Consider the following 27,564-nt stretch of genomic DNA (forward strand, 5'->3'; position numbering starts at 1 on the left):
TGGACTGGTGGGCCTCCACGTTAGTTAATGTACAGGCCTCCACAGACCCCGACGACCCGGAACAACAAGGTCTCCTGTCAGACCTTCTCACCTCCGGGGGGAAAGCTCTCAAGTTTATGGCGTATCAGGCACTCTCCTTGACGGCCAACTGGGTCCTCCGGAAGCGGGACACAGTGCTTTCCAAAGTGTCAAGGAAAATCCCGGACAGACAGGCGCGAGTGATTCGCACCCTACCCCTAGGAGGCGAGTCCCTGTTTCCGTTGAAGGAATTAGAAGTGCTGATGGAGAAGGTGTCCAAGAGGAGAGAAACCAACGTCCCCAAGCAAACATCCTCCAGGAGGCCTCCTTATAGGAGGTCAGTCTCGGATAGTGCCGTGACCCCTCAGGCTGTCCCCAGCTCTTCGAGGAGGGACGCCCCCGCCTCTTCCTGGACATCAACTCCTCAGCCCTCCCGCAGGGGAGCTACAGCTTCTGCCAGCTCCTTCAGGTCGGGTTACTCCGCCTCGAAGAGGGGCAGATCAGGCCGCCCCTCTAGGAGAAGGTAGAGGGAGAGGCCCCCTACTCCCGCCCAAGCCTCGGGTTGGGGGATGCCTCAGACCCTATTGGCAAGCATGGAAAACGTATGGGGCGGATGCTTGGACGGTGTCCGTCCTGAAAGAAGGCTACAGGATCCCCTTCATAGCGGACTCACCCCCTCTTATTCCAGCCACCCAAACAGAATGGTTAGCTCCCAGGGACCCGTTGAAAAGGGCTACCCTGCAAAAAGAAGTTTCCTCCATGTTAGAAAAGGGAGCCATGGAAGAAGTCCTTCTCCCAGGGCCAGGCTTCTACAGCCGCCTGTTCCTGGTGGAGAAAGCAACGGGGGGGGGGGGGGGGGGGGGGGGGAGTTGGAGACCGATGATAGACCTGTCGGCCCTCAACAGGTTCGTCAAGAAGACGGACTTCAAGATGGACACCCCAAAATCCGTCCTGATGTCCTTGAGGGAGAAAGATTTTATGATGACGGTCGACCTCAAGGACGCGTACTTCCAAATTCCGGTCCACCCGTCGAGTCGGAAGTTCCTCCGGGTAAAATGGTGCTCCCAGATCCTGCAGTTCCGGACCCTCTGCTTCGGACTGTCGACGGCCCTCAGGTGTTCACGAGGGTCTTCGCGACAGTCTCAGTATGGGCTCACGAACGAGGTATCCGCCTCATCAGGTACCTGGACGACTGGTTGCTCCTTTCCAGTTCAAAGGCCCTCTTGGAAGAGCAAGGAAAGGACCTCCTCCGTTTCTGCAGGAGTCTGGGAATCATTATCAACCTGGAGAAATCAAACCTAACGTCATCCAACAAAATGGGGTACTTGGGGATGACGTTGGACACCGTGCAGGGGAAGGCCTTCCCCTCGGAAGACAGGATACAGAACCTCGTCAAGATCATTCAGCCGTTCCTGTCGGGGCTTCCCAGGAAAGCGAAAGACTGGCAGAGGCTGATAGGCCATCTGGTCTCATTAGAGAAGCTAGTCCCCCAAGGGAAGATACGGCTCAGACCCGTACAATGGAACCTCAAGGCTCTATGGTCCCAGACAGGCTCTCAGAAAACATCGATCCCAGTCCTCCCGGACACGAAAGCAGCCTTGAATTGGTGGCGATGCCAGTCGAACTCCCTCAAGGGGATGCCCCTCGGGTCCTGTCCCCCCGAGTTTCTCCTGTTCACGGACGCCTCCAGCCTAGGGTGGGGAGCCCACCTGCGGGAGGAAACAGCAAGCGGGACCTGGTCAGAGACCGAAAAGCATCTCCACATCAACGTCCTAGAGCTAAAAGCAGTACAAAAGGCATGTCTGCACTTTGCAAGTCGGTTGAAGGGAAACACCGTGGCCCTAATGTGCGACAACGCCACGGTGGTAGCCTACATCAAGAAACAAGGGGGCATGAAGTCGAAGGAACTGTGCGACCTCACCGTAAACATCTTGCACTGGGCGGACGAACACCAGGTAACACTGCTAGCAAGGTTCATCCCCGGGAAAAGGAACGTGCTAGCCGACGGCCTCAGCAGGATAGGTCAGATAGTAGGGACAGAATGGTCCCTACAACCAGCGGTGGCCAGACTCATCCTTCAACGCTGGGGCTCCCCGGTGATAGACCTATTCGCAACAAAGCTCAACGCCAAGTTACCGGTTTATTGCTCCCCGGTACCAGACGAAGGAGCAGCCCTAGAAGACGCCTTCCAGCACAGGTGGGACAACCTGGACGTTTATGCCTTTCCCCCCTTCACGCTGCTAAGGCAAGTGCTCAACAGAGTAAGAACCTCCCAAAACCTAAAGATGACTTTGGTAGCGCCCTGGTGGCCGGAGAGAGAGTGGTTCGCGGATCTGAAAGACCTGGCAAGCCATCCGCCATGGCCTCTGCCCCCCAGGTCAGATCTACTGAGTCAACCGCACTTCCTCAGGTTCCACGACAACCCTCTCTCTCTTCGCCTTCACGCCTGGAGACTATCGAGCGACTCCTGAAGAAGGAGGGGTACTCCTCCTCCACAGCCAAGAGGATGTCCCTATACCTAAGAAAATCCTCTACCGTAGTCTACCAGGCGAAGTGGGCCGCCTTTACGAAATGGTGCGCGACAAAACAAATAAGACCTCTCAAAGCCTCGGTCCCTGACATAGCTGATTTTCTAGTGTACCTTAGGGATAAAATAGGAATGTCAATCCCGGCTATTAAAGGAGTACGAGCAGCCTTAGGCCAAGTCTTTCTCCTGAAAGGCCTCGACCTGGGGACCTCAAGACACATAGGGATGCTGATTAGAAGTTTCGAACAATCCTGCCCTCCCCAAGCCAGGAGAGTGCCTAGATGGGACCTGGCCAAGGTCCTGAAAATGTTGTGTCGTCCGCCCTTTGAACCACTCAGAGATATCGGGGACAAAGATCTCACCCTCAAGACAGTCTTCTTGCTAGCCTTAGCTTCGGCTAAGAGGGTAGGTGAGATCCACGGTCTCTCCTACGACGTGGCACACTCCAAAGGGTGGAAGGAGGTATCTTTCAAGTTCGTACCCTCCTTTGTAGCAAAGACTCAGAACCCAGCAGTCTGGGACCCGAGGTTTGAAGGTTTCTCATTTCCGGCCATCCCCAAGACAGGCAATACGGACGACCTGAAGTTATGCCCGGTCAGGACGATCAGGAAATACCTGGAAAGGACGGCCCATCTCCGTCCGGGTGCCAAGAACCTCTTCGTCTCTTCAGGCGTTAATAAGAAGCAAGTGTCCAAGAACACTATTTCCTTCTGGCTGAGACAAGTCATCACTAGGGCTTATGAAGAAGACAAGGTGGCAGTACCAGGCACTCCCCGTCCCCATGACATCAGAGGCCTGAGCACTTCCTTGGCCTTTGAGAGAAATATGGCAGTGGGCCAGATCCTGCAGGCCGGCACTTGGTCACACCAGTCGACCTTCACGGCCCACTACCTCAAAGACTACTCAAGAAAGTCTTTGGATGGATTCTCCATTGGGACAGTCATCGCCGCCCTCCAAGCTGTGTAGTGGCAGGCTGGAAGACGTCCCCTACAAGTGAATAGACTCATCCCTACTTCTTCAGGAGAAGACTCAGTAGAGAAGATGTCAAGAGGTAAGCCTTAAATTATAAGCGTAAGTTTTCCACTGCTACCCCCTATCCGCTCTCTGTACCCCCGCATTACGTAGCCCTCCAGGCACCATGTGCCTAACCAAGTGGCAGAATGGCTCTCCCGCCTCCTAAAGTGTAAGTCTCCGAGGAAGTAATTCGAGGTAAAGTATTCGTGTCGGAACAAATGAAAAATTTTAAGTAATTTTTATTTTTCCTAACATACTTACCGAGAATTACTTCCGGGTAATGGCCCTCCCTTCCGTCCCCGAGTGCCATTCTTCCATTGCCGAGTCGGGCTAAACGGAGGACTTAATGAGATCCTGACCCGGGAAAAGCAGTGACCTGCCCTAATCCGGGCCGCAGGAATTATCCTGGCGGCGGGGGTAGGAACTATCGGGAGCGAGATAGGGGGGGTAGCGCGGGAAATCTTGGTCGAGATTGAGAGAGGTCAAGGACCCTCCGAGGAAGTAATTCTCGGTAAGTATGTTAGGAAAAATAAAAATTACTTAAAATTTGTCATATTGCAAATATTATAACTTATCAAAATGTCAATTAAGAAAAAAAAACTTTGCAAATAGGCTTAGTGTATATATTAAGAAACTGCTACTTACTACCAGTGTTTCCTAATAGCATTGTATGTTGTTAACTGAATACGTACTATTTCTGCATTTATTTTCTTCCTTTATTTTTATCTCTCATATATTTAGTTGTATTTGCAGTATACCGTATATGTTATAGCCTCCCATAATAGTAACAATAAAGTCAAATAAATGTATAAAACAAAATAAATTATGATTATGATTTAGTGGTAAGGTGAATTGATATAAAAATTCCTATATCTGCACATGTCTTTTGGGGATATTCAAATGGAAAGGGGTTAAGGCAGTAATGGTTAATAATAATTTCAAATATGCTGACAGTAGCAATCATTAAATACTTAATGGTTTTGAGGTTTTACTTGAAATTTTAGAAAATTGCAAGTATCTAGATAAATTGCCAATGTCACATTTCTAGAGAGACTGCTGTTAAGATTTGTGTATTAAGGGCACATTAATTACAATTAATTTCTTTTTGATACTTGTTATTTGATTTGAATTCATTCCTAAAGTTCAGTTAACTTACATGACTTGTTGATATTTTCCTACAGTAGATCTACAAAGTGATTTTAAGGGATTATGAAACTATCAATAATCTCTCTCTCTTTTTTTTTTTATATTGTAGATCACATTTATATATAAGTAAGAGCCTCAAGCAAATAGAAGTTTGTCACATTTTTTTTTTCTAATTAAAATCAAGAATTCAAGGTAAAAGTAAATTATCTATCACACATTTTCACTAACTAATTTAGTTTATTTTTTCTAGTCATTGTACCAGGAACTCAAGAAAGTAAGAAAAAATTGTCTGGAACTTTGTCACCATCTCTTTGTCATAAAACTCTTATACCAGAGTCTCCCTCCATATCCCAAAGTACTCCTCTTCAGGGAAAGAGAGTTTCTTCAGTTTTAAAAACACCAGGGAATACGTCTGCCATACAGGTATTATCTTTCCTATTTATAGTAAGCAGTTACAGCTGTGTTTTCCAATCAAATACAAATATTGTTTATTAACCATTAATTTTATGTCAAAACAGTCTCACCTCAGTAGAAATGCCCTGGACTTGAAGTTGCATATATGTGCCTGTTCACTACAACCCCATTACTTCAGTGCAGTTGAATTCCAGTTACCGTATATACTCGTGTAACAGCCGATCTCGCATATTGTGCGACCCCCACTTTGTCACCCATAAAATATGATTTTATCATATATCTCATGTATCATGCGTTACTTTTTAAGGAACCAAATTATAATAGACTAACCTTTTTACTCTATTTCTTTTTCCCATCTTCTACTTCAGTCGGTTAGAAAATTAAAAGAAGGATAAAAGTAGCGTAAACATGTACAGCCACAATAACAACCGAACTTAAAAACAGTTGTTTTGTTACGTACAATTGGATCAGATAACAGCTGTTTTGCTTGCGTTTCGGTCGTCTTATGATAGTAAACAAAGTAGCATAAGACTGATATTTTTACTTTATACCCTTTTTCACTGTGGAGAAAAGATCAGGAAAATATATCCCTCCTTCAAAGTAAATTGAAGTAAATTACAGTTACATTTGCTTACGGGCTGCCAACGCTTAAGGCAAGGCAATCTTAACACACACACACACACAAAAATATAACAAGCTGTAAATGAAAGCCAGAAAGCAAGCAATATTCATAGCCACTCTTCTGATTAGAATCGGGGAATGCTGTGTTCGAAACTGGAGCAAACAGAAGGGAAATTTAGTGGGAACCTATGAATTTGCAAATCGTGTAATTAATGAAATTTCGAATTTCAAAGATCAAGTTAATAAGTGCCTGAAAACAGAGAATATAGTTATGTTATAACATGATATAAATAATGTCCTAAAATTTATAATTAAGCATCTTAGAGCTAAGAAAAAACTATAAATTATCATGCATGGGCAACATGGATGAAACTCCGGTAAAATATGAGAGAAGTATTTCAAATAAAACTATTAGAATTAGTATGCTAATTGAAAAATGAAAGATGAAGTGATAATTGTTTCTTTTTGGAAATATGAAATATCCTTCGGTAGTTTGCCTTCATTAGCTTACTGTAGTTGGAAAGCGTAGAGTAATGTTGATTAACTTATAAACTTAAAAAATGGAATTATAATTCACTACGGTTTTATTTATTAATACGATACTAAGATGTTAATATTACATGCATTATTATTGGATACAGTTAAGTATAACATCAGTTTAAACAAAATCCAGTTTATTTCAAATATAGCTATATTTTTTACCACTATATGGATAAATAGTTTGAACAACGACGTAGCGTCGTCCAAGAGTACATATGCTAATTTTAAATATTAAACTTAGCCGGTGAATATATAATAGCTAACGTCTCCGACGGCTCGACAGATTCCAAAATCTCGCGAGCGATCGCCGTGAAGGTTGCGGGTGTGACCACCAGCGCCGACTATCGGCCAGATACCGCATATACTTGTCAACATCTCCAGTTCTTCTCTGTCGGTCTTGTCGACAAGTTGGTTCCGCTCGCTTTATGACCTCGAGTTTTCTACCGAATTGGTGAAGTACTTGGTTTTGGTTTTATTGCTTTCGCCGTGTTGGATTATTCAATACTATCTTCAAAAGAAATGCTTTTGAAAGGAGAGGAAAAGTGTTTTGCCCTTGCTTTTTTTTTTAATCTCTGGTTTTTCCATAGAGAAAAGATGGCCGACCCTTCCCTCAGTGTACGGAAGTGTGTTTAAGGCTTTTAGTAATTATTTTATCACTTTATAAATTATTGTTGATATTTATAGATTTTCCTCTATATATTTTATATCTCACCCGCCTTTATTAGGCCTCTTCGATTAGCTTTCCATTTATACTAAACATCAAGATAAATTTTGTTTTGTTTATATGCGGCCTTTACCTATTCCTTGTAGGCGGTCCTAACTTGGAAAACGAAGTTAAACAACGTTGAGCCCATTCAACTTTTATTTTTGTTAAGTTTAAATCAATTGCTCTGTAAGAGTTATGAGATGAATATTTTTTAGAAAATATTTTAACAAATATATTCTTTGAATAGTCTTCGTGCGGTTTTTTCAAAGATGAACTAACGTTTGGTTTATTTATGCTACGCAGTTTGCGCTCTATCGTTACGATAGAGAAAGAGAGAATCACGGTTTCACTTTGCAGAAAGAGTAAATCGATTTTGACGTTTTGTTCATTCTTCTTTCAAACTGAAGTGTTTTAGATACTAATTTAAAGGAACTTGTTAATTTTCAATTTCTTAGTCCTTTCAGTTTTTTCCTTTGGTCAAATAACCTGTTATTGACGAAGGGTGAGTGGGCCATTCTCTTGTGTGTGACAAGAGAGAGAGAGAGAGAGAGAAAGAGAGAACGATCCGATCTTTATTCTCGTCCCAAGTCTCTGTACAAGGAGTTTGGGAGCGAGTAACGTTGTTCTCGATTCAGTTTTTTTACTCTCGTCCCAAGTCTCTGTACGGGGAGAGAGGATAAAACGTTTTAGTTTTTATTCTCGTCCCAAGGCACTGTACGGTGAGAGATTGAAAACGTAGTCCTTAGTGAACTAGTGTTTAGTCTCCTCCCCAGTCACTGATCATTTTAACTTTATATATTTCCGTTTTATTCGATATACAGTGATACCTCGGTAGTCGAACGACTCTATACTCGAACAATTCGGAGTTCGACCAAAATTTTCGAGAAATTTTTGCTGCGGTGCTCGACCAAAAATTCGGTACTCGACCAGCCGAACACGTGACGACCGCATGGGCTTTGTGATGATCGCGCCATCTCGGCCACTCTCGCTTGTTCGGGAAGCATCAGTTCTCTCGAGAGCGTCACTCAGACAACGCGCGATCAGCATTCGTTGTGATTTAGTGATTTTCAGTGCTTTTAATTGCTTTTTTAGCTTTCATAATGAGTCCCAAGAAAGTAATGAGTGTTAAGGGGAAGGAGAAGAGGAAAACAGTGCGAACAACGATCGAGTTGAAGAAGGAAATTATAGCGAAATATGAGAATGGTGTACGAGTGTCCGATTTAGCGGTAGAATACGGAATGGCGAAGTCGACCATTTCTACGTTTTTAAAGCATAAAGAAATGATTAAGAAGGCGAATGTTGCAACGGGAGTTACGGCGGTAACTAAGCAAAGGCCACAAGTGATTGAGGAGATGGAAAAGTTGCTTTTAATATTTATTAAAGAAAAACAGTTGGCCGGGGAAAGTGTTAGTGAAGCGTTCATTTGTGAAAAAGCGTTGCATATCTATGAAGAATTAGTGAAGAAAAGTCCGAGTACCAGTGAAAGTGATTCATTTACATTTAAAGCGAGCAGGGGTTGGTTTGAAAAGTTTCGTAATAGAACAGGTATTCATCGTGTTACTAGGCATGGGGAGGCAGCTAGTTCGGATCAAATTGCAGCCGATAAATACGTGGGGGAATTCGATCGGTACATAAATGAACAAAATTTGATCGCACAACAAGTCTTTAATTGTGATGAGACTGGGTTATTTTGGAAGAAAATGCCAGCCAATACGTACATTACCAAGGACGAGACGAAGATGCCAGGTCACAAGCCAATGAAAGATAGGCTAACATTGAAACAATTAACAATAGACCAGTTTTTCACAAAAGAAAAGAAAGCTGCTACATCAAAGCCTGTTTCTCCTCCAAAGAAGAGACAAAGAAGAGAAGAAACCCCTGAAATAGATCTGCCCACCCTTTCATTGGAGAGAGAAACAACTCCTGAAGGAGAACTACCCCGCCACATCATGGAAGGGGACTCTCCTTCCAAGCAGTAACCTCCCCCTTCCATCCTCTCCACATCCATCCCTGTATGCCATCGAACCGCTGCTCAAAGGTATGTTCACTACAGTACAGAAAATGGTTTAAAATTGTTTTATTTTAGTACAGTAAATGGTTTAAAATTGTTTTATAGGATTTTCTGACCAATTTCATACACATTTAGATAATTATTGTTGTTTAGGTACACGTTTTATTAATATTTTGGGCCTGTTCGAGTGCTTGGGAACGGAATAGAATATATACCATTATTTCTTATGGGGAAAAAAAATTCGGTACTCGAACAAATCGGAGGTCGAACACGGATCTCGAACGGATTATGGTCGAGTACCGAGGTATCACTGTATATGTATATGTTTATTGATTTTTGCATGTGTGTTTCATTTTGTACTAATGTGCTTACATTATACGACTCATTTCGCAATTCTAACCTTTTGATGTAAGGGAGAATTGCGTGCTTCAGGTAGAAATCAGTTTTATTCATGTCTAATGTGAAATTATTAAAAAATACGATATCAGTGAAGTAAGTGCAAAAAACATGTTCTGTGTTGCGGAGGGTTCGTTTGTTCGTGCTTGTCACTTGCCTAGTCCGAGACCTCTTTCAGGCTCCCCTGCACCAGGGAGAAGGAATGTCGTAGGACCTAAGGGAGTGAGGAGTGTAAACCAACGAACAGACGTTCCCTCAAAGGTATCAGACGTTGCTCGGCAAGCACATCCTTGCCATAAGACAGGAGAGACGAAGTTTCTCCTCGTCTTCCGATGATTCGTCTCTTTAAAAGCCTGGGCGTAAAGTTTCGAGACGGTTGAAACGTTTATTAGTTCTTTCAGAACAAGTTCAACGTCCTAGCTGTAGTCATAATAAGAGTCCCGTTCATAGCGATGACGTTCATGTACAGACGTTTCTGCCACAGACTCGACGTGACGTTGAGCGGTGGACGCCGTGGACACAACGTGACGTCGAGTGTCAGTCACCGTAGTCTCGATATAGCATCGATCAGCAGTCACTGCTGTTTACTACGTGACATTTGAACGTCAGCCACTGCAGTCACAGGTTGATCCGAAGTTAGATATGCTGTTAAAGCTTTCTTCTTCAATAGAAGCTTTCGATCCTGTTCCTGTGCGAAAGGATCCTTTGCTTTTTGTACGTCACGGTTCTGGGATACGTGATTCGGGTCTTCAACCTTCTAGACGAGCTTTGTTACGCCACGCTGACGTTATCTCTAGTGACAGCTTTGCTGTTAAGCGAGATGCGGAGCATAAATCTCGATGTAACTTTGATCGCTTTGAACGTCAGCCACCGCAGTCACAGCGTGACGTTGAGATGCAGAACGTGACGTTGAGCGGTGGACCCCGTAGACATGACGTGACGTCGAGGATCAGTCATCGTAGTCACGATATAGCATCGAACAGCAGTCACCGCTGTTACTACGGGACGTTTGAACGTCAGTTACTTCTGTCACGACGTGTAGTAGAATAACATTCTCTGCAGTCACAACGTGACATCGACCCTCCAACTTTAACTTCTGTTCATATACAAGTGGATGTAGCCTGTCAGGCTTTTCCTTCACGTCATTCTGAATATAAATCTCCTTCTCGCAAGACTTTAGTTTTATCAGATGATGTGCCTTCTGAAGAAGTTGATGACCCCCTTTCAACTAATGTACCTTTGGGGAGTCATTCAGAAGAGGAGTAACCTAGGGTTGTCCAACAATCCCTTGTATTTTAATTATGAATTTCTTTAGTGAAATTTTGTCCTAGACTTTCTTCGACGCCTGCTTTTACGAAGTCAGTTCTCTCTTGTTCTTCCAAGAGGGCCATGCTCTTACTGGGAGACTGGTTGGAATCCAGGAGAAGTTTAGGAAAGTCTGCTTTTGCTTTTCCTCCTTCTTAATTAGCTTCTCGCTCGGGCATCTGGTGTGACACAGGAGAAGCTCGAGGAGAAGTTCTCGGCTTGGGAGTACCTGCCTCTGCCCAGGGAGACTTCTTAAGCCTTGTGGACTCTCCTCGTCGTCTAGCCATGAGACGCTCCAAGATTTTATGGTCGGCTTCAGAGCTAGACCATCTCCTGTTAGGAGTTTTTTTGAGCGTTTGAAGTTTTTATTTGTTGGATTGGTCCCTGGGAGCCTTAAGTAAGAAGGTCTCTCCAGCTGTCAATGTATTGCTGTACAATTATGTCATGCATGAACAAGGCTATCAGGGATGGCTCCAATGATCTGACAGCCACGTTCACTGCAGGAACAAGGTTATCAGGGATGGCTCCAATGATCTGGCAGCCACGTTCACTGCAGGAGTACTTAAGATGTAAGTGCGCTCAATGTGTTCATTGTCAAGACAAACTTCACGATAAAGACTACCAAATCTGTCTTGGCAGCAGTAAGGGAAGGCGACTGGATGGTCTCTCTCGACCTTCAGGATGCATACTTCCACATCCCGATTCATCCAAACTTTCAACAACATCTGACTGAGGTTTGTGGACGGGAAAGTAATGTACCAATTTCGAGCACTGTACTTCGGCCTCATTTCTGCTCCTCTTGTTTTTACAAGGCCCTTGCAAAATGTAGCAAGCTTTCTACATTTTTTGAGGATTCAGAGCCTCCCTTTATTTTGACGACTGGCTAATCAGGGCGTCGTCATTATATCGCTGTCTGGGGAGCCTCTAATGGACATTAGACCTAACCAAGGAGCTAGGTCTCATAGTGAACGTAGAGAAGTCGTAACTTACAGTACCCTATCCCAGACTATTCTTTATTTGGGAATGGAGATACAGTGTCTGATTTTTCGGGCCTTTTCGTCTCCCACAAGAATGGAACAAGCTCTGTTAAAAGTCCTTCACTTGCAAGAGAAAAACAGTTGCTCTGTAAGAGTTTGAACTAGCCTCGTGGGAACTCTTTCATCGCTGGAGTAGTTTATCTCTCTGGGGAGACTCAACCTATGCCCTCTCCAATTTCACCTAAACCATTGGAACAAGGAGAAGGGCTTAGAGAGTATCTCTTTCCCAATCTCCAACTCAGTCTAGACATGTCTGACTTGGTGGGACAGCAACATCAGACTTCGAGGAGGTCTTTCTCTTGCGATCAAGAACCCAAACCATGTGTTGTATTCAGATGCATCGGATTTGGGTTAGGGAGCTCCACTGGACAGTCTGGAATGCTCGGGTCTTTGATCCACGGATCAGAAGGAACTCCATTTAAGGCAAGTAACATATCTCCTTTGGCGAGATTTGTGCAAGGAAAAATGAATGTCTTGGCGGACTGCCTCAGCAGAAGAGGACAAGTCATCTCTATGGAGTGGACGTTGCATAAGACTGTGTGCGAGAAGCTATGGATGACATGGGGTCAACCCACCATAGATCTTTTTGCGACTTCACTGACAAAGAGGCTCTCGACTTACTGCTTTCCAGTTCCAGATCCAGAGGCAGCCCACATAGACGCTTTCCTGCTGGACTGGTCTCACCTGGACGTTTATGCCTTTCCACCTTTCAAGATCCTAAACAAGGTGCTGCAGAAGTTCACCTCTCACGAAGGGACCAGGTTGACATTAGTTGCTCCACTCTGGCCCGCGAGAGAGTGGTTCACAGAGGTACTTTTATGGCTGGTAGACGTTCCAAGAAGTCTGCCGTTACGGATGGATCTCTTGCGACACAGCCTCACGTAAAGAGATTTCATCAAAGCCTCCCCACGCTTCGTCTAACTGCCTTCAGACTATCGAAAGACTCTCTTGAGCTCGAGGGTTTTCGAAGGAGGCAGCTAGAGCGATCGCGAGGGCTAGAAGATCCTCTACCATCAGGATCTATCAGTCGAAATGGGAGGTATTTAGAGACTGGTGCAAGTCCTCCTCTATTTCCTCTTCCAAGTGCCTCTGTAGCGCAGATTGCGGATTTTCTGCCTTATCTGAGAAACGGTCGCTCCCTCTCTGCATCCACCATTAAAGGCTACAGAAGCATGTTAGCTTCTGTTTTCAGGCATAAGGGTTTGGATCTTTCTAATAACAAAGATCTCTAAGACCTGCTTAAGTCTTTTGGGACTTCCAAGGAGCGTCATATTTCGACTCCTGCTTGGAACTTGGACGTGGTCCTACAGTTCCTTATGTCAGACAGGTTTGAACCATTAAATTCAGCCTCCCTGAAGGATCTTACCCTCAAGACACTTTTTTTTGGTGAGCTTGGCTTCGGCTAAAGGGGTTAGTGAGATACATGCTTTTAGCAAGAACATCGGCTTCTCCGCTAATAAAGCAGTATGCGCTCTTCAACTTGGTTTTTTTTGGCCAAGAATGAACTTCCGTCTCGTCCTTGGCCTAAATCATTTGAAATCCCCAGTCTTTCTGAGATTGTGGGGAATGAAGTTGAAAGAGTGCTGTGCCCCGTTAGAGCTCTTAAATTTTGTTTATCCAGAACTAAACCGCGACGAGGTTGTTCAGAGGCTTTATGGTGCTCCGTTAAAAAGCCCTCTTTGCCCATGTCTAAGAATGCGTGGTCTTATTTTATTAGACTTTTGATTCGGGAGGCACACTCAATTAAGTGAGAAGGATCATAATTTACTTAAAGTCAAGGCTCATGAAGTTAGAGAGATAGCAACTTCTGTAGCGTTTAAGCAAAATAGACCCATTAAAAGTATTATGGACGCGACCTTTTTGGAGAGGAAAGTCGGTTTTCGCTTCATATTACTTGAAAGATGTCCAGACTCTTTATGAGGACTGCTACACACTGGGACCATTCGTAGCAGCGAGTGCAGTAGTGGGTGAAGGCTTTACCACTACATTCCCTTAATCCCAATATCCTTTTAATCTACTCTTGAAATTTTTAATCTTATTTTGGGTTGTACGGGAGACTAAGAAGTCTTTCGCAATCTTTTTGATTTGGCGGGTGGTCAAAATATTGTTTCTTGAGAGCGCCCAGATTAAGGGTATTGATGAGGTCCTGTTATAGGGGTGTTCACCCTGGTTATAGCAGATCCTGGGAGTCTTTCAGCATCCTATGAGGATCACTGGGCTTCGTGAGGATAGCGGACTAATGAGGTAGAGTAATAATCAGAGTCTGCTTCCTTACCAGGTACCTATACTTAAGTCTGTTTTTTGAATAGTTGTCAAAAACTCTTGAGCCTATACGCCTTTATTGTATTAATACTGGTCTCTACCCACCACCATGGGTGTGAATCAGCTATTATATATTCACCGGCTAAGTTTAATATTTAAAAATGATATTTTGATTATAAAATAAATTTTTGAATATACTTACCCGGTGAATATATAAATTAAAGGCCCTCCCTTCCTCCCCGATAGAGACCTAGGGGACTGAGAAGAACTGGAGATGTTGACAAGTATATGCGGTATCTGGCCGATAGTCGGCGCTGGTGGTCACACCCGCAACCTTCACGGCGATCGCTCGCGAGTTTTTGGAATCTGTCGAGCCGTCGGAGACGTCAGCTATTATATATTCACCGGGTAAGTATATTCAAAAATTTATTTTATAATCAAAATATCATTTTTATATCTCATGTATGATGCGACCCCTTCAATTTAGCTTCAAAAATTAGTCTTCAAAATTTGCATGCTGTGTGAGTATATACAGTAATTCAAATCAAGCTTCTCAAGATAGAGAGAGGTCCCTACTAAGGGGACCCCACTTATAACACTTTACTTTGTATCTCGTGTCCTTATTATAAGGATGACAAGTGTACTCCCATCTGATGTAAGACATCATGTAGATGGACTGTAGATCAGTGGATCCTGTTCGAGCTAAAGAGATTGAATACGTATTGTACCCAAAACGCAAGACTACGGTGCCGTTGGTCTTGTGTTTGACTCGCTCTTCTGTATTGTTATTATTATTATTATTGTTTTTATTATTATTACTTGCTAAGCTACAATCTTAGTTAGAAAAGCAGGATGCTATAAGCCCAGGGGCTCCAACAGCAAAATAGCCCAGTGAGGAAAGGAAACAAGGAAATAAATAAACTACAAGAGAAGTAATTAACTATTGAAATAAAGTTTTTAAGAACTAACAACACTAATATAAATATTTCATATATGAACTAAAAAATATTTAACAAAATAAGAGGTAGAGAAATGAGATACAATAGTGTGCCTGAGTGTACCCTCAAACAAGGGAACTCTAACCCAAAGCAATGGAAGACCATGGTTTGATTTTGGAGTGTCCTCCTAGAAGAGTTGCTTACCATAGCTAAAGAGTCTCTTCTACCCTTACCAAGAGGAAAGTAGTCACTGAATAATTACAGTGCAGTAGATAACCTCTTGATTGAAGAAGAATTGTTTGATAATCTCAGCATTCTCAGGTGTATGAGGACAGGAGAATATGTAAAGAATAGGCCAGAATATTCGGTGTATGTGTAGTCAAAGGGGTAATGAACTGCAAACAGAGAGACAGATTAAATGTAGCCCTATCTGGCCAGTCAAAGGACCCAGTAGCACTCTGGCAGTAGTATCTCAATCGGGACTGGTGCCCTGGCCAGGCGACTACCTATTCAAATAGCAAGTTTCTTGTTGAGACAGCATCTCAATCATTGCCATGTCTCCTTCCCATGTGAAGGTATTGATGTTTTGTACAGAGAAAACTAGGTAAGAGATCGGGAAGTGTCATGTTGCTGCATCCTCAATAGAGCAAGATTCACCTTGTCAGGTTCTTTGGCCTAGGCCTGGCAGTGTTTTTTTTTTTTTTTTTTTTTTCTCCCTAGACCCCTGGTGAGGGACATTCTTTCCACCTTGGATGCTATGGTTGCTGCTGATTCATCCACATCTTTTGCTTTTGCCATTTTGTTGCTGCGTCATTGCTCGGTACTGACATATTGAGGTCTGCAGTTAACTACAATCTTGGGATTCATGAAACATTTTGGCTTCCCTTTCATTCAGAGAGTGATCAGTAATCAGCTTTGGTTAGTCACTCATCTACTTTGGATGCCTTGCAGTTGATGCAGACTTCTTCCCCTGCTCCTGCATCTCCTCTGCCTCTTTTTCTATAAATATGCCTAATTTTTAAAAGCAATTTTAAGTTTCCTAAACTTCAAAACTGTTCTCTTACCTTATGTGGAATATCACCTCCCTATTGTGTGAGACTTCTTTGAAGAATAGTAAAGAATAGCCAGTTTCCTTTCTCATCTACCCTCTGTGCTCTCTCTGATTATTACTGATACCTTACCATTATTTTTACTGATTTTGAATGTTCCAATGTAAAATACTGTTTTGTGTGTTGGGAAACATTATAAAAGCATTTTTAATAACTTTAGATATTTATTTATATCAGAATATTATATCATAACCAAGGTATATTCATCTTTTAGCAGTGAGTGTCTAGACTCTAGAATAGTATTCAATCCGTCTTCACTCTAGTTAGTATCATTAATATTATAATTTTTTTATTTCAGGATGTAACAGCTGATAATGATAGCTTCTTCTTTGAACCATCACAACCAAAGTGCAAAGAACCAGAAGAAAGGCTGAATGCGACAACAAAGAATAAAGTAGAAGTTGATTACAATAGTGATGCAAGTACTGACAATGATGAAGATATAGCTACCCAGCTATTTGAAGACACTGCAGATAAAGGGGCAAGTGCAGTAAATGAACCTTGCCCACTGGAGGAAGATGGGTGTGATGATGATATTTGTCTTCAGCCAACTCAATTGTTTACTGGTGCAGGTCACCAAACAGATAAGGATAATGCTGATGATACTCAAGATGTGTTAGATGCTTTTGATGATAGTATTGAAAAACCGTCACTCTCAATCACGAAGGACGATGATGATGACTATGTTCCTACCCAGCTCTTTTTTGATGATGAAAAGGACCCTGTTTTCAAGAGACCTAAAACCTTAGCACCTAAAGGTAAAAAGAGGATTTCAGGTGGTCAGAAATTTAGCAAAGTTGATGATGACTTATTTGAAGATTACCTTTTGGCTCCCACTCAGCCATATGGGGAGTGTAGTAAAACCAAACAGACAGTAACCGATGAGGACGCTGTTTATGATGTACCAACGCAGTTATTTAGTGCTGAGACAGTTGGTAAAAATGATAATTTAAAAGAAAGAGAAGATATGGAGAAATCTGCTTGTGATGATGATACTGATGACATGTTCAATCAACCAACACAGTTGTTTTCAAGTGACAGAAAGTCAACTGATGGCCTCAAAAGTCTTGAAAAATCAAGTAAAATTGCAGAGAGAGATCAGAATGGCAACAGTGATAATATTGATAATCGACCTACTCAGCCTTATATGGGTGATAAAGATGACTTTTTTGATGGCCCAACACAGGTCTATGGGGAAGAATCTTTGGATTCAAACCAAAAACTTGCAGGGAATTTAGTCCAAGAGACTAGCAAAAATAGATCAGAGGTGAGGGAATCACCAGTCCATTGTCAAGACAGAGTTGAAACTCCAAAAGATCAGATTGATTTTGAAAAAGATGATGATGATGACGAAGATTTACTTCCTACACAGCTTTTTGATCCTTATAAATCCAACAAGGAATCTCCAAAAGTGGTAGATGGTGGGGACGATGACGATCTCTTGGCCACACAATTGTTTGATCCCAGTGAAAATTCAACAAAGATATTAAAGAGTAATGAGAAAGCAAGCAAGATGTCAAGATTGAAATGTGCAGTATTCCAAACACCTTCAAAAGGTAACGATGGAAGTGATGAGGATATGACGCCAACACAGGTGTACAAGCCACGGAAATCAGGAGCCAAAACCCCAAAAAGATTAGTTGACACTGAGGATGATTTACCACCCACTCAATTATTTGAGGGTCCTTGTACCCCTAAAGAGACTGCTGACTTAGTGGATGATGATAATCTTACACCAACCCAATATTTCAGTCATGGTGACATAACTCCTAAAACTTCTAAGAGAATATTAAATGATGACAGTCTGCCTCCAACACAGTTGTACAGTACAGTTTCAACAGTCAACACTCCAGTGAAAGAGATATCTGTCCATGAATTATCAGCAAATCAACTGTATTCTGATAGTAATTCCACCTCGGATTCTTCAAAACAGTTGTTAAAGAGGGATCATACCACTTCCTTTACTATTCAGCAGAAAGCTTGTAAAAGTTCTGAAGATGTAGATGATGATGACGATGATCTTTTGCCAACTCAGCTCTATGCAGACACCAACAAAACGGCCACTTCACCAAGCAAAGATGAAAGTATTTCTGAGGCTCCAACACAGCCTTACAATAATGATTCAGGGACTGAAAGTAACATTAAGCAAAGGAGCTCAAATGTGGAAGAAAGTGAGAGAACTCAAACAATTGAAAAAGAGCCTGTGGAAAATGTTGACGAAGATGCAACTCAGGACATAGCTTTTGATACAGTTATTGGAGTAGATAAGATAACACATGTTTTAGAGCAGACCCCAGGAAAAACAGAGGAAAGAAATGATGTTGCATGGGAGAATGCTAGTGATGTTGATTCTGATGCTTCGGAGACGTTGCTAAATAGTGATGCCCTAAATAAGGAAGAAAATACCAATAATTCAGATATGGAATTAACAAGGGTGCAAGAAAACACCTTAATAGCTATAGATGAGAATGGGAAAGAAGAGTGTGCTATTGAAAATTACCATTCTGATGAAAGTACTGATGTTGAAGAAGAGCATTCCACTATTCCGAATGTCCAGAAAAATAGCACCCAATTTAGTGATAGGAAACTGAATCAAGGTGGTGATATATCAACTGAGGTTTCATCAAGTAAAGTCAAATTGTCACTTGAAACAAAGGTGAACACACCTCCAGCTGAAGTCGTAGGAGATTTTAGAAAGGTGCAAAGCCCTTCTATTCCACAAAGTACTCCAGAAGTTTGTATGCTCCAGGATGATATTTCTGATGATTATGGTGAAACTGAAGATATGTTGGCTTTAAGTATTTCCTTAGTTGATACCCAAAATGAAACACCGGTTATGGAAAGGTCGGTATTTAGAAATACCAATGACTTGGATGTTAAAGAAAAAAGAAGTAAATCAGCATATTTTTCATTGTCAAGTGACAGTGACAGTGAAGAAGAAAGTTTTGGTGTTTCACAGAAGATATTTGATTTGACTCCCTTTAAGAGTGTAAATGCTTTATCATCATCATCTGAAAATGTACAAACAGAAAGTGTAGCGTCACGTGGTAAGTCCAAACGGAAACTAACACGTAGTAAAGAAAGCAGTGAAAATGGCCATAGTTATTCTGGTATTGAAGAATCTCCTAAAAAAAAGAAATGTAACAGAACTTCTAAAAAAAATGAAAATGAATTGGGAAAACTAGAAAATACTAGGTCTAAGAATTTGGATACTAAGAAAAAGGAAGACATACCAGTTTTAGAAAATGAAAAAGCAGGTCCCTCTGGTGTTGGGAGGTCACCTGACAAACATCAGCAGTGTTCCAAATTGCAAAGGACTACTGATAAAGCAGGTAATGATGGTGATCAGGATAACAGGTCCAAAAGAAGCAATAGAAAAACAAGAAAACGAACTCAAGATTCTTTAGAGGACTTTGCAACCAACAACAAGAGTGATGATAGTAAGAGTAAAACTCCCAAGCTTGAAGTATCTCACAAAGCTGAGTTGTGTCTTACGTCTTCTGAGAGGAGTAAATCTGATGGCCTGCAGCCATCGGGACCAAATTCCAAAAATCAAGAGAAAGAATCTGCTAATCAAACATTACCAAAACGCTCGAGACTTTCAGCAACAAGGAACATGAAAAGGGAAGAAATGTTGAAAAGCCAAGTGGATGATTCAGAATGTGATTCTTTACAGGGCAACTCATCTGTTGAAGCATGTAGAGAAGGTATATCAGTTAACACTCGAGAAGCACAGAAAAGTAATTTGGCAAATAGCAGTGGGAAGAGAAATACAAGACAACGAACAGAAAATCCAGCATTCGTCACTCAAAATGTGATATCAGAGAAGGAAGCAGATAAAAGAATTGACATGAAAAAGGATTGTTTGCAACCCCCCAAGAATCTCAAAGAGGGTGAAAGCTCTGAAAACATTTCACAAGAGAAAAATGAAGTTTTGCCCGTTCACAGAAAACGAGGTAGAGGTAGAGTTACACACGAAGTCAAAATTCTGAACAGTAAAGAAGATTATGGTAAAGATGCAAGATGTATAGTAAGTTCAGAAAATCAAGAAAACCCTTCAGAAAAACCACAAGTGCCTCAGGAGAAAATAGATCCAATTGAGGAAGTGAAGAAGTCATCAAAACTTTGTAGTGAAAGAAAATACAGAGGTAAAAGATCAGTTGCAAATGAAAGTTCAGAAGCTGTACAAGAAATAAGTAGAGTCAAAGAGGAAGATAAAGTTGACCTTGAATTGAAAAATCAACAAATTACTGAAACAGGAGCAAGGTCCTCATTGTCAGTTGATAAGAAAAGTGTGGAAAGGACAGATGAAATGATAGATGAAGACTCAGGTTCTACAAGTAAACAACTCAAAAGAAAGGTTGTAACCAGAGGACAAAAGAATCCTAAGAACACCATTGCCATCAAGTCTGAGATCCCAAAATTAGATAATTCCATTGAGGCAGTCACAAAGAATGATGAAAAAGCTGGCTCCAAAAACCAATCTGATGTTAGAACAAGCAGACGATCTCGAAGAGGCCCGGATAGATATTCTCCTGAACGAGACTCTCAGAAGATGCTGAGTAAGAAAGAAGAGAAAGAATTGCCCAAGGGTACTTATTCTGGATCCCAAAATTCTGAGGATGCAGAAAGTAGCAAAGGGCTTGTGGCAGATATTGATAAGGAGGATTCTACAAGTTCAGGAAATTTTGCTGTACCAGCTTTGAGAAAGGGAAGAAGAACCAAGAAAAGTCAGGATGGAATTAATGAAGCTATTGATATTATCAAAGAAGTAAATGTCACAGAGCAACCTAAAACACATGCACATGGTCGCCGAGGAAGAGCAAGCATAGCAACATCACAGCCGTCTTCAGTGAAATCATTACCCAAAACAAGACAAAGGCTCAGTGCAATTCCAGAGATCACTAATAATACAAGGAAACAAAATGTAAAACATTCCAAAACAGTTGAAGAAAACACTGAATCGAAAGAACTACAACTACATGATGAACAGAGCTTATCATTATCATCTAAAAGAGGCACCAAGAAGGATACGAATAGAGGCACGTCAGGTAATTTACTTGCAGAGAACGAAGACTCACAAAAAAGAAAAAGAAGAAAACGATTGTCTGAGGCAGATCGTGGGGATTCAGAGGATTGTGTGGAAAGAAGAGGAGCATCCACAGAATGTTCAGAAGTAGACAGTGAAGATTCACAAGTATCTGTTAAAAGAAGAGGAAGAAAGTCGACTTCTGTGGGAAAATTGCCGTCAACCCCTAAATGTAGTCTGAAACAGGTATGGAAAGTTTATCGCACAGGTTACTTTGATTTGAGATCACTGCTTAGTTGATGGTTTTTTGGAACCTACGTTTGAGGTAAAATCACAGAATAATTTATTACTTTTTGGTAACCAGCTGACTTCTAGGAAATAGTGCTTTACAATACATTAACTGATTAATTATCTGCAGATTGTACCGTAAATGTAAATGAACATCCTAAGTTGATCTTTTTAAGTGCTACAGAAGCCCTTTAATATTATCATCCCCATAATCTTTCATATGAGTCATAGTTCATATTAAAGTACTGTAACTTGTGGCCAAATTGTACTACATTTTTTAGCTCTGTGTAAATGCTGAATAAGAAGTGAGTTTAGGGAACATAATGTAGACTATTTTTTTAAAATAGGTTTTTTATATATTTCTGTTGAAATTTGAATATTTTTATCTATCATAAGCTTTGGTGTATTTTGATATTTCAGCAGTCCTCAGCATGTGATAAAACTCTTTGGTCGCCTTCCCAGCGACAGCTACAAGCAAGTAATCGTCCAAGAGTTTTATTTACTGGCTATAAAGATGTACAGGATGAAAAAATTGTACTTGACCTAGGTATGGTATGTTTTAAATCTATTAGATTGTAAATTTTTAAGTATATTTTTTCAGAAATTTACATATTTATAGATACTGTACTTATTACATGCATTAAAATAGCAAAACTTACTTTTTTCATGTTTATAAACGTTTTCAAACTAGTAAGATTAATTGTTGTCCTTATGATTGATAAAGGAAGATCTAGTGTCTTACAGCAATTATAGGTTGGCCAGGGCACCAGTCACCCATTGTGATACTACTGCTTGACAGTTATTGGGTCTTGAGACTGGCTAGACAGTACTACGTCGGTTTCTTCTCTCTGGTTACGGCTTATTTTCCCCTTGCCTACTCATACACTGAATAGTCTGGCCTATTCTTTATATATTCTCCTGTCCTCGTACACATGACAACACTGAGATTACCAAACAATTCTTCTTTGCTCAAGGGGTTGATTACTGCACTGTAATTGTTCAGTGGCTACTTCCCTCTTGGGAAGGGTAGAAGAGATTCTTTAGCTGTAGTAAGCAGCTCTTCTTGGAGAAGGAAACTCCTAAATCAAACCATTGTACTCTTAGTCTTGGATAGTGCCATAGCCTCTGTACCGTGGTCTTCAACTGTCTTGGGGTAGAGTTGTCTTGCTTGAGGGTACACTCAAGCAGACTAGTTTATCTTATTTCTCCTCCTCTTGTTATTTTGTAGTTATAGTTTATATATGAAGAATTTATTTTAATATTGTTATTGTTCTTAAACTTCTCGTAGTTTATATCCTGATTTCCTTTCGTCAATGGGCTATTTTTCCTGTTGGCACCCTTGGGGCATATAGCATCATGCTCTTCCAACTAGGGTTATAGCTTAGCAAGTAATGATAATATGAGGGAGTGATGCTTAAATGATATTTGTTCCGTAACTAGAATACAAACATATGCTATATATTAGGGGGGTTTGCTGAAAGGACGAGCCATTAAAATTTATCGAGGGTTTACCCATCCCGCTAGTTAGCGGGGAGGTAGCTCACTACCCCTCCCATTCACACACCTGTGATTGAGCTCACCTGCTTTTGGCTCTTAGGGAGAGTGGTTGTTACCGCTCTTCCTTCTCGCTTATTTTGGACAGTCATTAATGTTTACCGTTAGCCATACCCCTAAACACGTGCACGTCTTTCAATCTTCCAAACATGTCTGATAATTCTTTGGTGGAAGGGAAATTAGTTGTAGCAAAAGAGTGGGGGAATAGACTAGGTGGATGTAAAAGGAAGCTATTGAGGGGGTAAAAAGTAAATATCAAGAAAAGGTGAAAATGGCATATGACGAAGTGAAAGTAAGAGAAACTGGTAATTAAGAGGAGGAGTGGAAGTTAGTAAAAGAAAATTTTGTTGGGATTGCAAGTGGTGTGTGTGGCAAGAAGTTTGTTGGAGGCAGCATGAGGAAGGGCAGTGAATGGTGGAATGAAGGAGTGAAGGTAAAAGTGGAAGAGAAAAAGAGGGCTTTTGAAGAATAGAAGTAGGAAAGATAAAGAGAGAAAAATGTGGAAGTAAAGCGCAAGGTAAGTGAGGCAAAGAGGGCAGCTGACCTGAGGTGGGGTCAGGGATTGGGTCATTCATATGAAGAGAATAAGAAGTTTTGGAAAGAAGGGAAGAGAGTAAGGAAGGCTTGTTCAAGAATTGAAGAGACAGTGAAAGATGGAAATGGAAGGTTGTTAAAAGGAGAGGAGGCAAGGAAAATGTGGGCGGAGTATTTTGAAAGTTAACTGAATGTTGAGGATAATAGGGAGGCAGATATAATTGCTGTTGCAGGTGTTGAGGTGCCGGTGATGGGAGATGAGAATGAGAGAGAGATTACAAGAGAGGGAGTGAGGAGAGCACTAGATGAAACGAGAGTAGGAAATGCATCTGGTATGGATGGTGTGAGAGCTGTGATGTTGAAGGAAGGGGGTGTGACTGTACTTGAATGGTTGGTGAGATTGTTTAATATATGTTTTGTGTTGTCAATGGTACCAGTAGATTGGGTTTGTGTGTGTATTGTACCACTATACAAGGGTAAGGGAGATGTGCATGAGTGTTGTAATTCAAGGAGTATTAGTTTGTTGAGTGTAGTTGGAAAAGTGTATGGTACAGTACTGATTAATAATAGGATTAATGATAAAACAGAGAATGCAATCTTAGAAGTACAGGGTGGTTTTAGAAGAGGTAGGGGTTGTATGAATCAGATTTTTACAGTTAGGCAGATATGCGAGAAATATTTAGCAAAAGGTAAGGAAGTGTATGTTGCGTTAATGGATCTGGAGAAAGCGTGTGATAGAGTTGATAAGGAAGCAATGTGGAATGTGATGAGGTTATATGGAGTTGGTGGAAGGTTATTGCAAGCAGTGAAAAGTTTCTACAAAGGTAGTAAAGCATGTGTTAGGATAGGAAATGAAGTGAGCGATTGGTTTCCGGTGATTGAGACTGAGACAGGGATGTGTGATGTCACCGTGGTTGTTTAACTTGTATGTTGATGGAGTGGTGAGAGAGGTGAATGCTCGAGTGCTTGGATGAGGATTGAAACTGGTTGACGAGAATGACCATGAATGGGAGGTAAATCAGTTGATGTCTGCGGATGATACTGTACTGGTTGCAGATGCGGAAGAGAAGCTTGGCTGATTAGGGACAGAATTTGGAAGGGTGTGTGAGAGAAGGAACTTGAGAGTTAATGTGGGTAAGAGTAAGGTTATGAGATGTACGAGAAGGGAAGGTGGTGTGAGGTTGAATGTCATGTTGAATGGAGTTACTTGAGGAGGTGGATCAGTTTAAGTACTTGGGGTCTGTTGTTGCAGCAAATGGTGGAGTGAAAGCAGATGTACGTCAGAGAGTGAATGAATTTTGCAAAGTGTTGGGGCCAGTTAAGGGACTATTAAAAGATAGAAGATTGGGCATGAATGTAAAGAGAGTTCCTGTATGAGAAAGTGATTGTACCAACTGTGATGTATGGATCGGAGTTGTGGGGAATGAAAGTGACGGAGAGACAGAAATTGAATGTGTTTGAGATGAAGTGTCTAAGGAGTATGGCTGGTGTATCTCGAGTAGATAGGGTTAGGAACGAAGTAATGAGGGTAAGAATGGGTGTAAGAAATGAGTTAGCAGCTAGAGTGGATATGAATGTGTTGAGATGGTTTGGCCATGTGGAGAGAATGGAAAATGGCTGTCTGCTAAAGAAGGTGATGAATGCAAGAGTTGATGAGAGAAGTACAAGAGGAAGGCCAAGGTTTGGGTGGATGGATGGAGTGAAGAAAGCTGTGGGTGATAGGAGGATAGATGTGAGAGAGGCAAGAGAGCGTGCTAGAAATAGGAATGAATGGCGAGTGATTGTAACGCAGTTTCGGTAGGCCCTGCTGCTTCCTTCGGTGCCTTAGATGACCACGGAGGTAGCAGCAGTATGGGATTCAGCATTATGAAGCTACATCTGTGGTGGATAATGTGGGAGGGTGGGCTGTGGCACCCTACCAGTACCAGCTGAACTCGGTTGAGTCCCTTGTCAGGCTGGGAGGAACATAGAGAGGAGACGTCCACGTTTTTGTTTCATTTGTTTGATGTTGGCTACCCCCCAAAATTGGGGGAAGTGCCTTGGTATCTGTATGTATGTATTGATGTTTGTCTTTTTAACTCATGTTTGTTCCGTAACAGAAATACAAACCACGCCTATTTACATGGGGTATTACTTTCGGCGTAGCTGAAATGACGAGCCATTAGATTTTTAACGAGGGTTTAAGTACCCTCTTGCTAGCTAGCGAGGGGGTAGGGGAGAGGTAGCTAGCTACCCCTCCCCCCTCACACACCGGTGAACTGATTCACTTTGCTTTTGGCTCAACGGTGGGCAGACGTCTCTGTCCCGTCCTCGCATGGCAGCCATTAATGTTTTGTCTTTACTTAATTACTTACTTTTCTTATACTTAATATATATGTAAACATTCTTATGTTATGTATATATTTGAGTATAGAATACAGTAAGTTTCCTTTTCAGTGTTTGTGCTGTGTGTGTGTTTAGTGTACGACAACATCTCCGTGTGGTTCCAGGCCCCCACGGTGACATTTCATGGGTCGCGATCTCTCCCTTGGTCCTTCGGTCCTCCCTTTCGGCGGGCGCCGTGGGGAATCGTCATCGCTGGGCTTTATTTATTAATCTGTTTCTCCGCTGTTCCTCCTTTCCCTACGGGGAACTTGGTCTATCAGCGTAGGGAACATGGGAGTTTAGTTTGACTCCGGTCTCTCTCTCTCTCTCTTGAGGTCGTTCACACTTTTTTAACTACTACGTATTACGGTAGGCTTCCTTCCCATCGCGGGTTGAGTTGCTACTCCGTTTATTTTGTCTCAATTATTTTTAATCAAATCTAATTGTATTTGTTATCTTTTCAGCTTCTGTGTAGAACGCTTCTCTTCGGGGTTCATTCGTTCTTACTATTAGTGAACATTCTTAGATGAATTACATAATTATAATTGTTATAATTCTGTTTTTAAATATTAAACTTAGCCGGTGAATATATAAATAGCTGACGTCTCCGATGGCCCGACAGATTCCAAAAAACTCGCGAGCGATCGCCATGAAGGTTGCGGGTGTGCCCACCAGCACCGACTATCGGCCAGATACCGCATATACTTCTCAACCACTCCAGTTCTTCTCTGTCGGGGTCACCGACAACATTGGTTCCGCTCGCTCTAGACCTCGAGTTTTCTACCGAATTGGTGAAGTACTTGGTTTTGGTTTTATTGCTTTCGCCGTGTTGGATTATTCAATACTATCTTCAAAAGAAATGCTTTTGAAAGGAGAGGAAAAGTTTTTGCCCTTGCTTTTTTAATCTCGCTCTGGTTTTTTCCATAGAGAAAAGATGGTCGAGACCCTTCCCTCAGTGTACGGAAGTGTGTTCAAGGCTTTTAGTAATTATTTTATCACTTTATAATTATTGTTGATATCTGTAGATTTACCTCTATATATTTTATATCTCACCCCGCCGTTATTAGGCCTCTTCGATTAGCTTTCCATTTATACTAAACATCGAGATAAATTTTATGTTTTTGTTTATATGCGGGCCTTTACCTATTCTTTGTAGGCGGTCCTGACTTGGAAAACGAAGTTAAAACAACGTTGAGCCCATTCCACTTTTATTTTGGTTTAGATAAAAACAGTTGCTCTGTAAGAGTGATGAGATGAATATTTTTAGAAAATCTTTCTAAGAAATTTATTCTTTGAATAGTCTTCGTGCTATTTTTCAAAGATGAACTAACGTTTGGTTTATTTATGCTACACAGTTTGCTCACTTACGCAGTTTGCGCTCTATCGTTTACGATAGAGAAAGAGAGAATCACGGTTTCACTTTGCAGAAAGAGTATATCGATTTTGACGTTTTGTTCATTCTTCTTTCAAACTGAAGTGTTTTTAGATACTAATTTAAAAGGAACATGTTAATTTTCAATTTCTTAGTCCTTTCAGTTTTTTTTCCTTTAGTCAAATAACCTGTTATTGACGAAGAGTAAGTGGGCCATTCTCTTGTGGAGAGAGAGAGAGAGAGAGGAGAGAGAGAGAGAGAGAGAGAGAGAGAGAGAGAGAGAGAGAGAGAGAGAGAGAGAGAGAGAGAGAGAGAGAGAGAGAGAGAGAGAGGAGAGAGAGACTTACCTTATTGTTTGGGTTCCCCCCTCGTATATCCA

At 41.6% G+C, this 27,564-nt stretch overlaps 1 protein-coding gene across 4 annotated transcripts in view; it reads left to right on the forward strand.

Annotated features, from left to right (window-relative positions):
* The window catches only part of LOC137654497 (mediator of DNA damage checkpoint protein 1-like), a 179,474-nt gene that overhangs the window by 58,529 nt on the left and 93,381 nt on the right, over window positions 1-27,564 (forward strand). For all 4 annotated transcript variants that reach the window (XR_011046644.1, XM_068388169.1, XM_068388166.1 and 1 more), the window contains exons 8-10: window positions 4,956-5,128; window positions 16,343-21,319; window positions 21,782-21,908. Coding sequence is in view for 3 of the 4 variants with exons in the window: in XM_068388169.1 (XP_068244270.1) it covers window positions 4,956-5,128; window positions 16,343-21,319; window positions 21,782-21,908 (5,277 nt within the window). In the remaining variant the exon portion in view is untranslated. The remainder of the gene's footprint in view (window positions 1-4,955; window positions 5,129-16,342; window positions 21,320-21,781; window positions 21,909-27,564) is intronic.

This window comes from Palaemon carinicauda, chromosome 15 (genome assembly GCF_036898095.1).
Source record: "Palaemon carinicauda isolate YSFRI2023 chromosome 15, ASM3689809v2, whole genome shotgun sequence".
NCBI classification, from domain to species: Eukaryota; Metazoa; Arthropoda; class Malacostraca; order Decapoda; family Palaemonidae; genus Palaemon; species Palaemon carinicauda.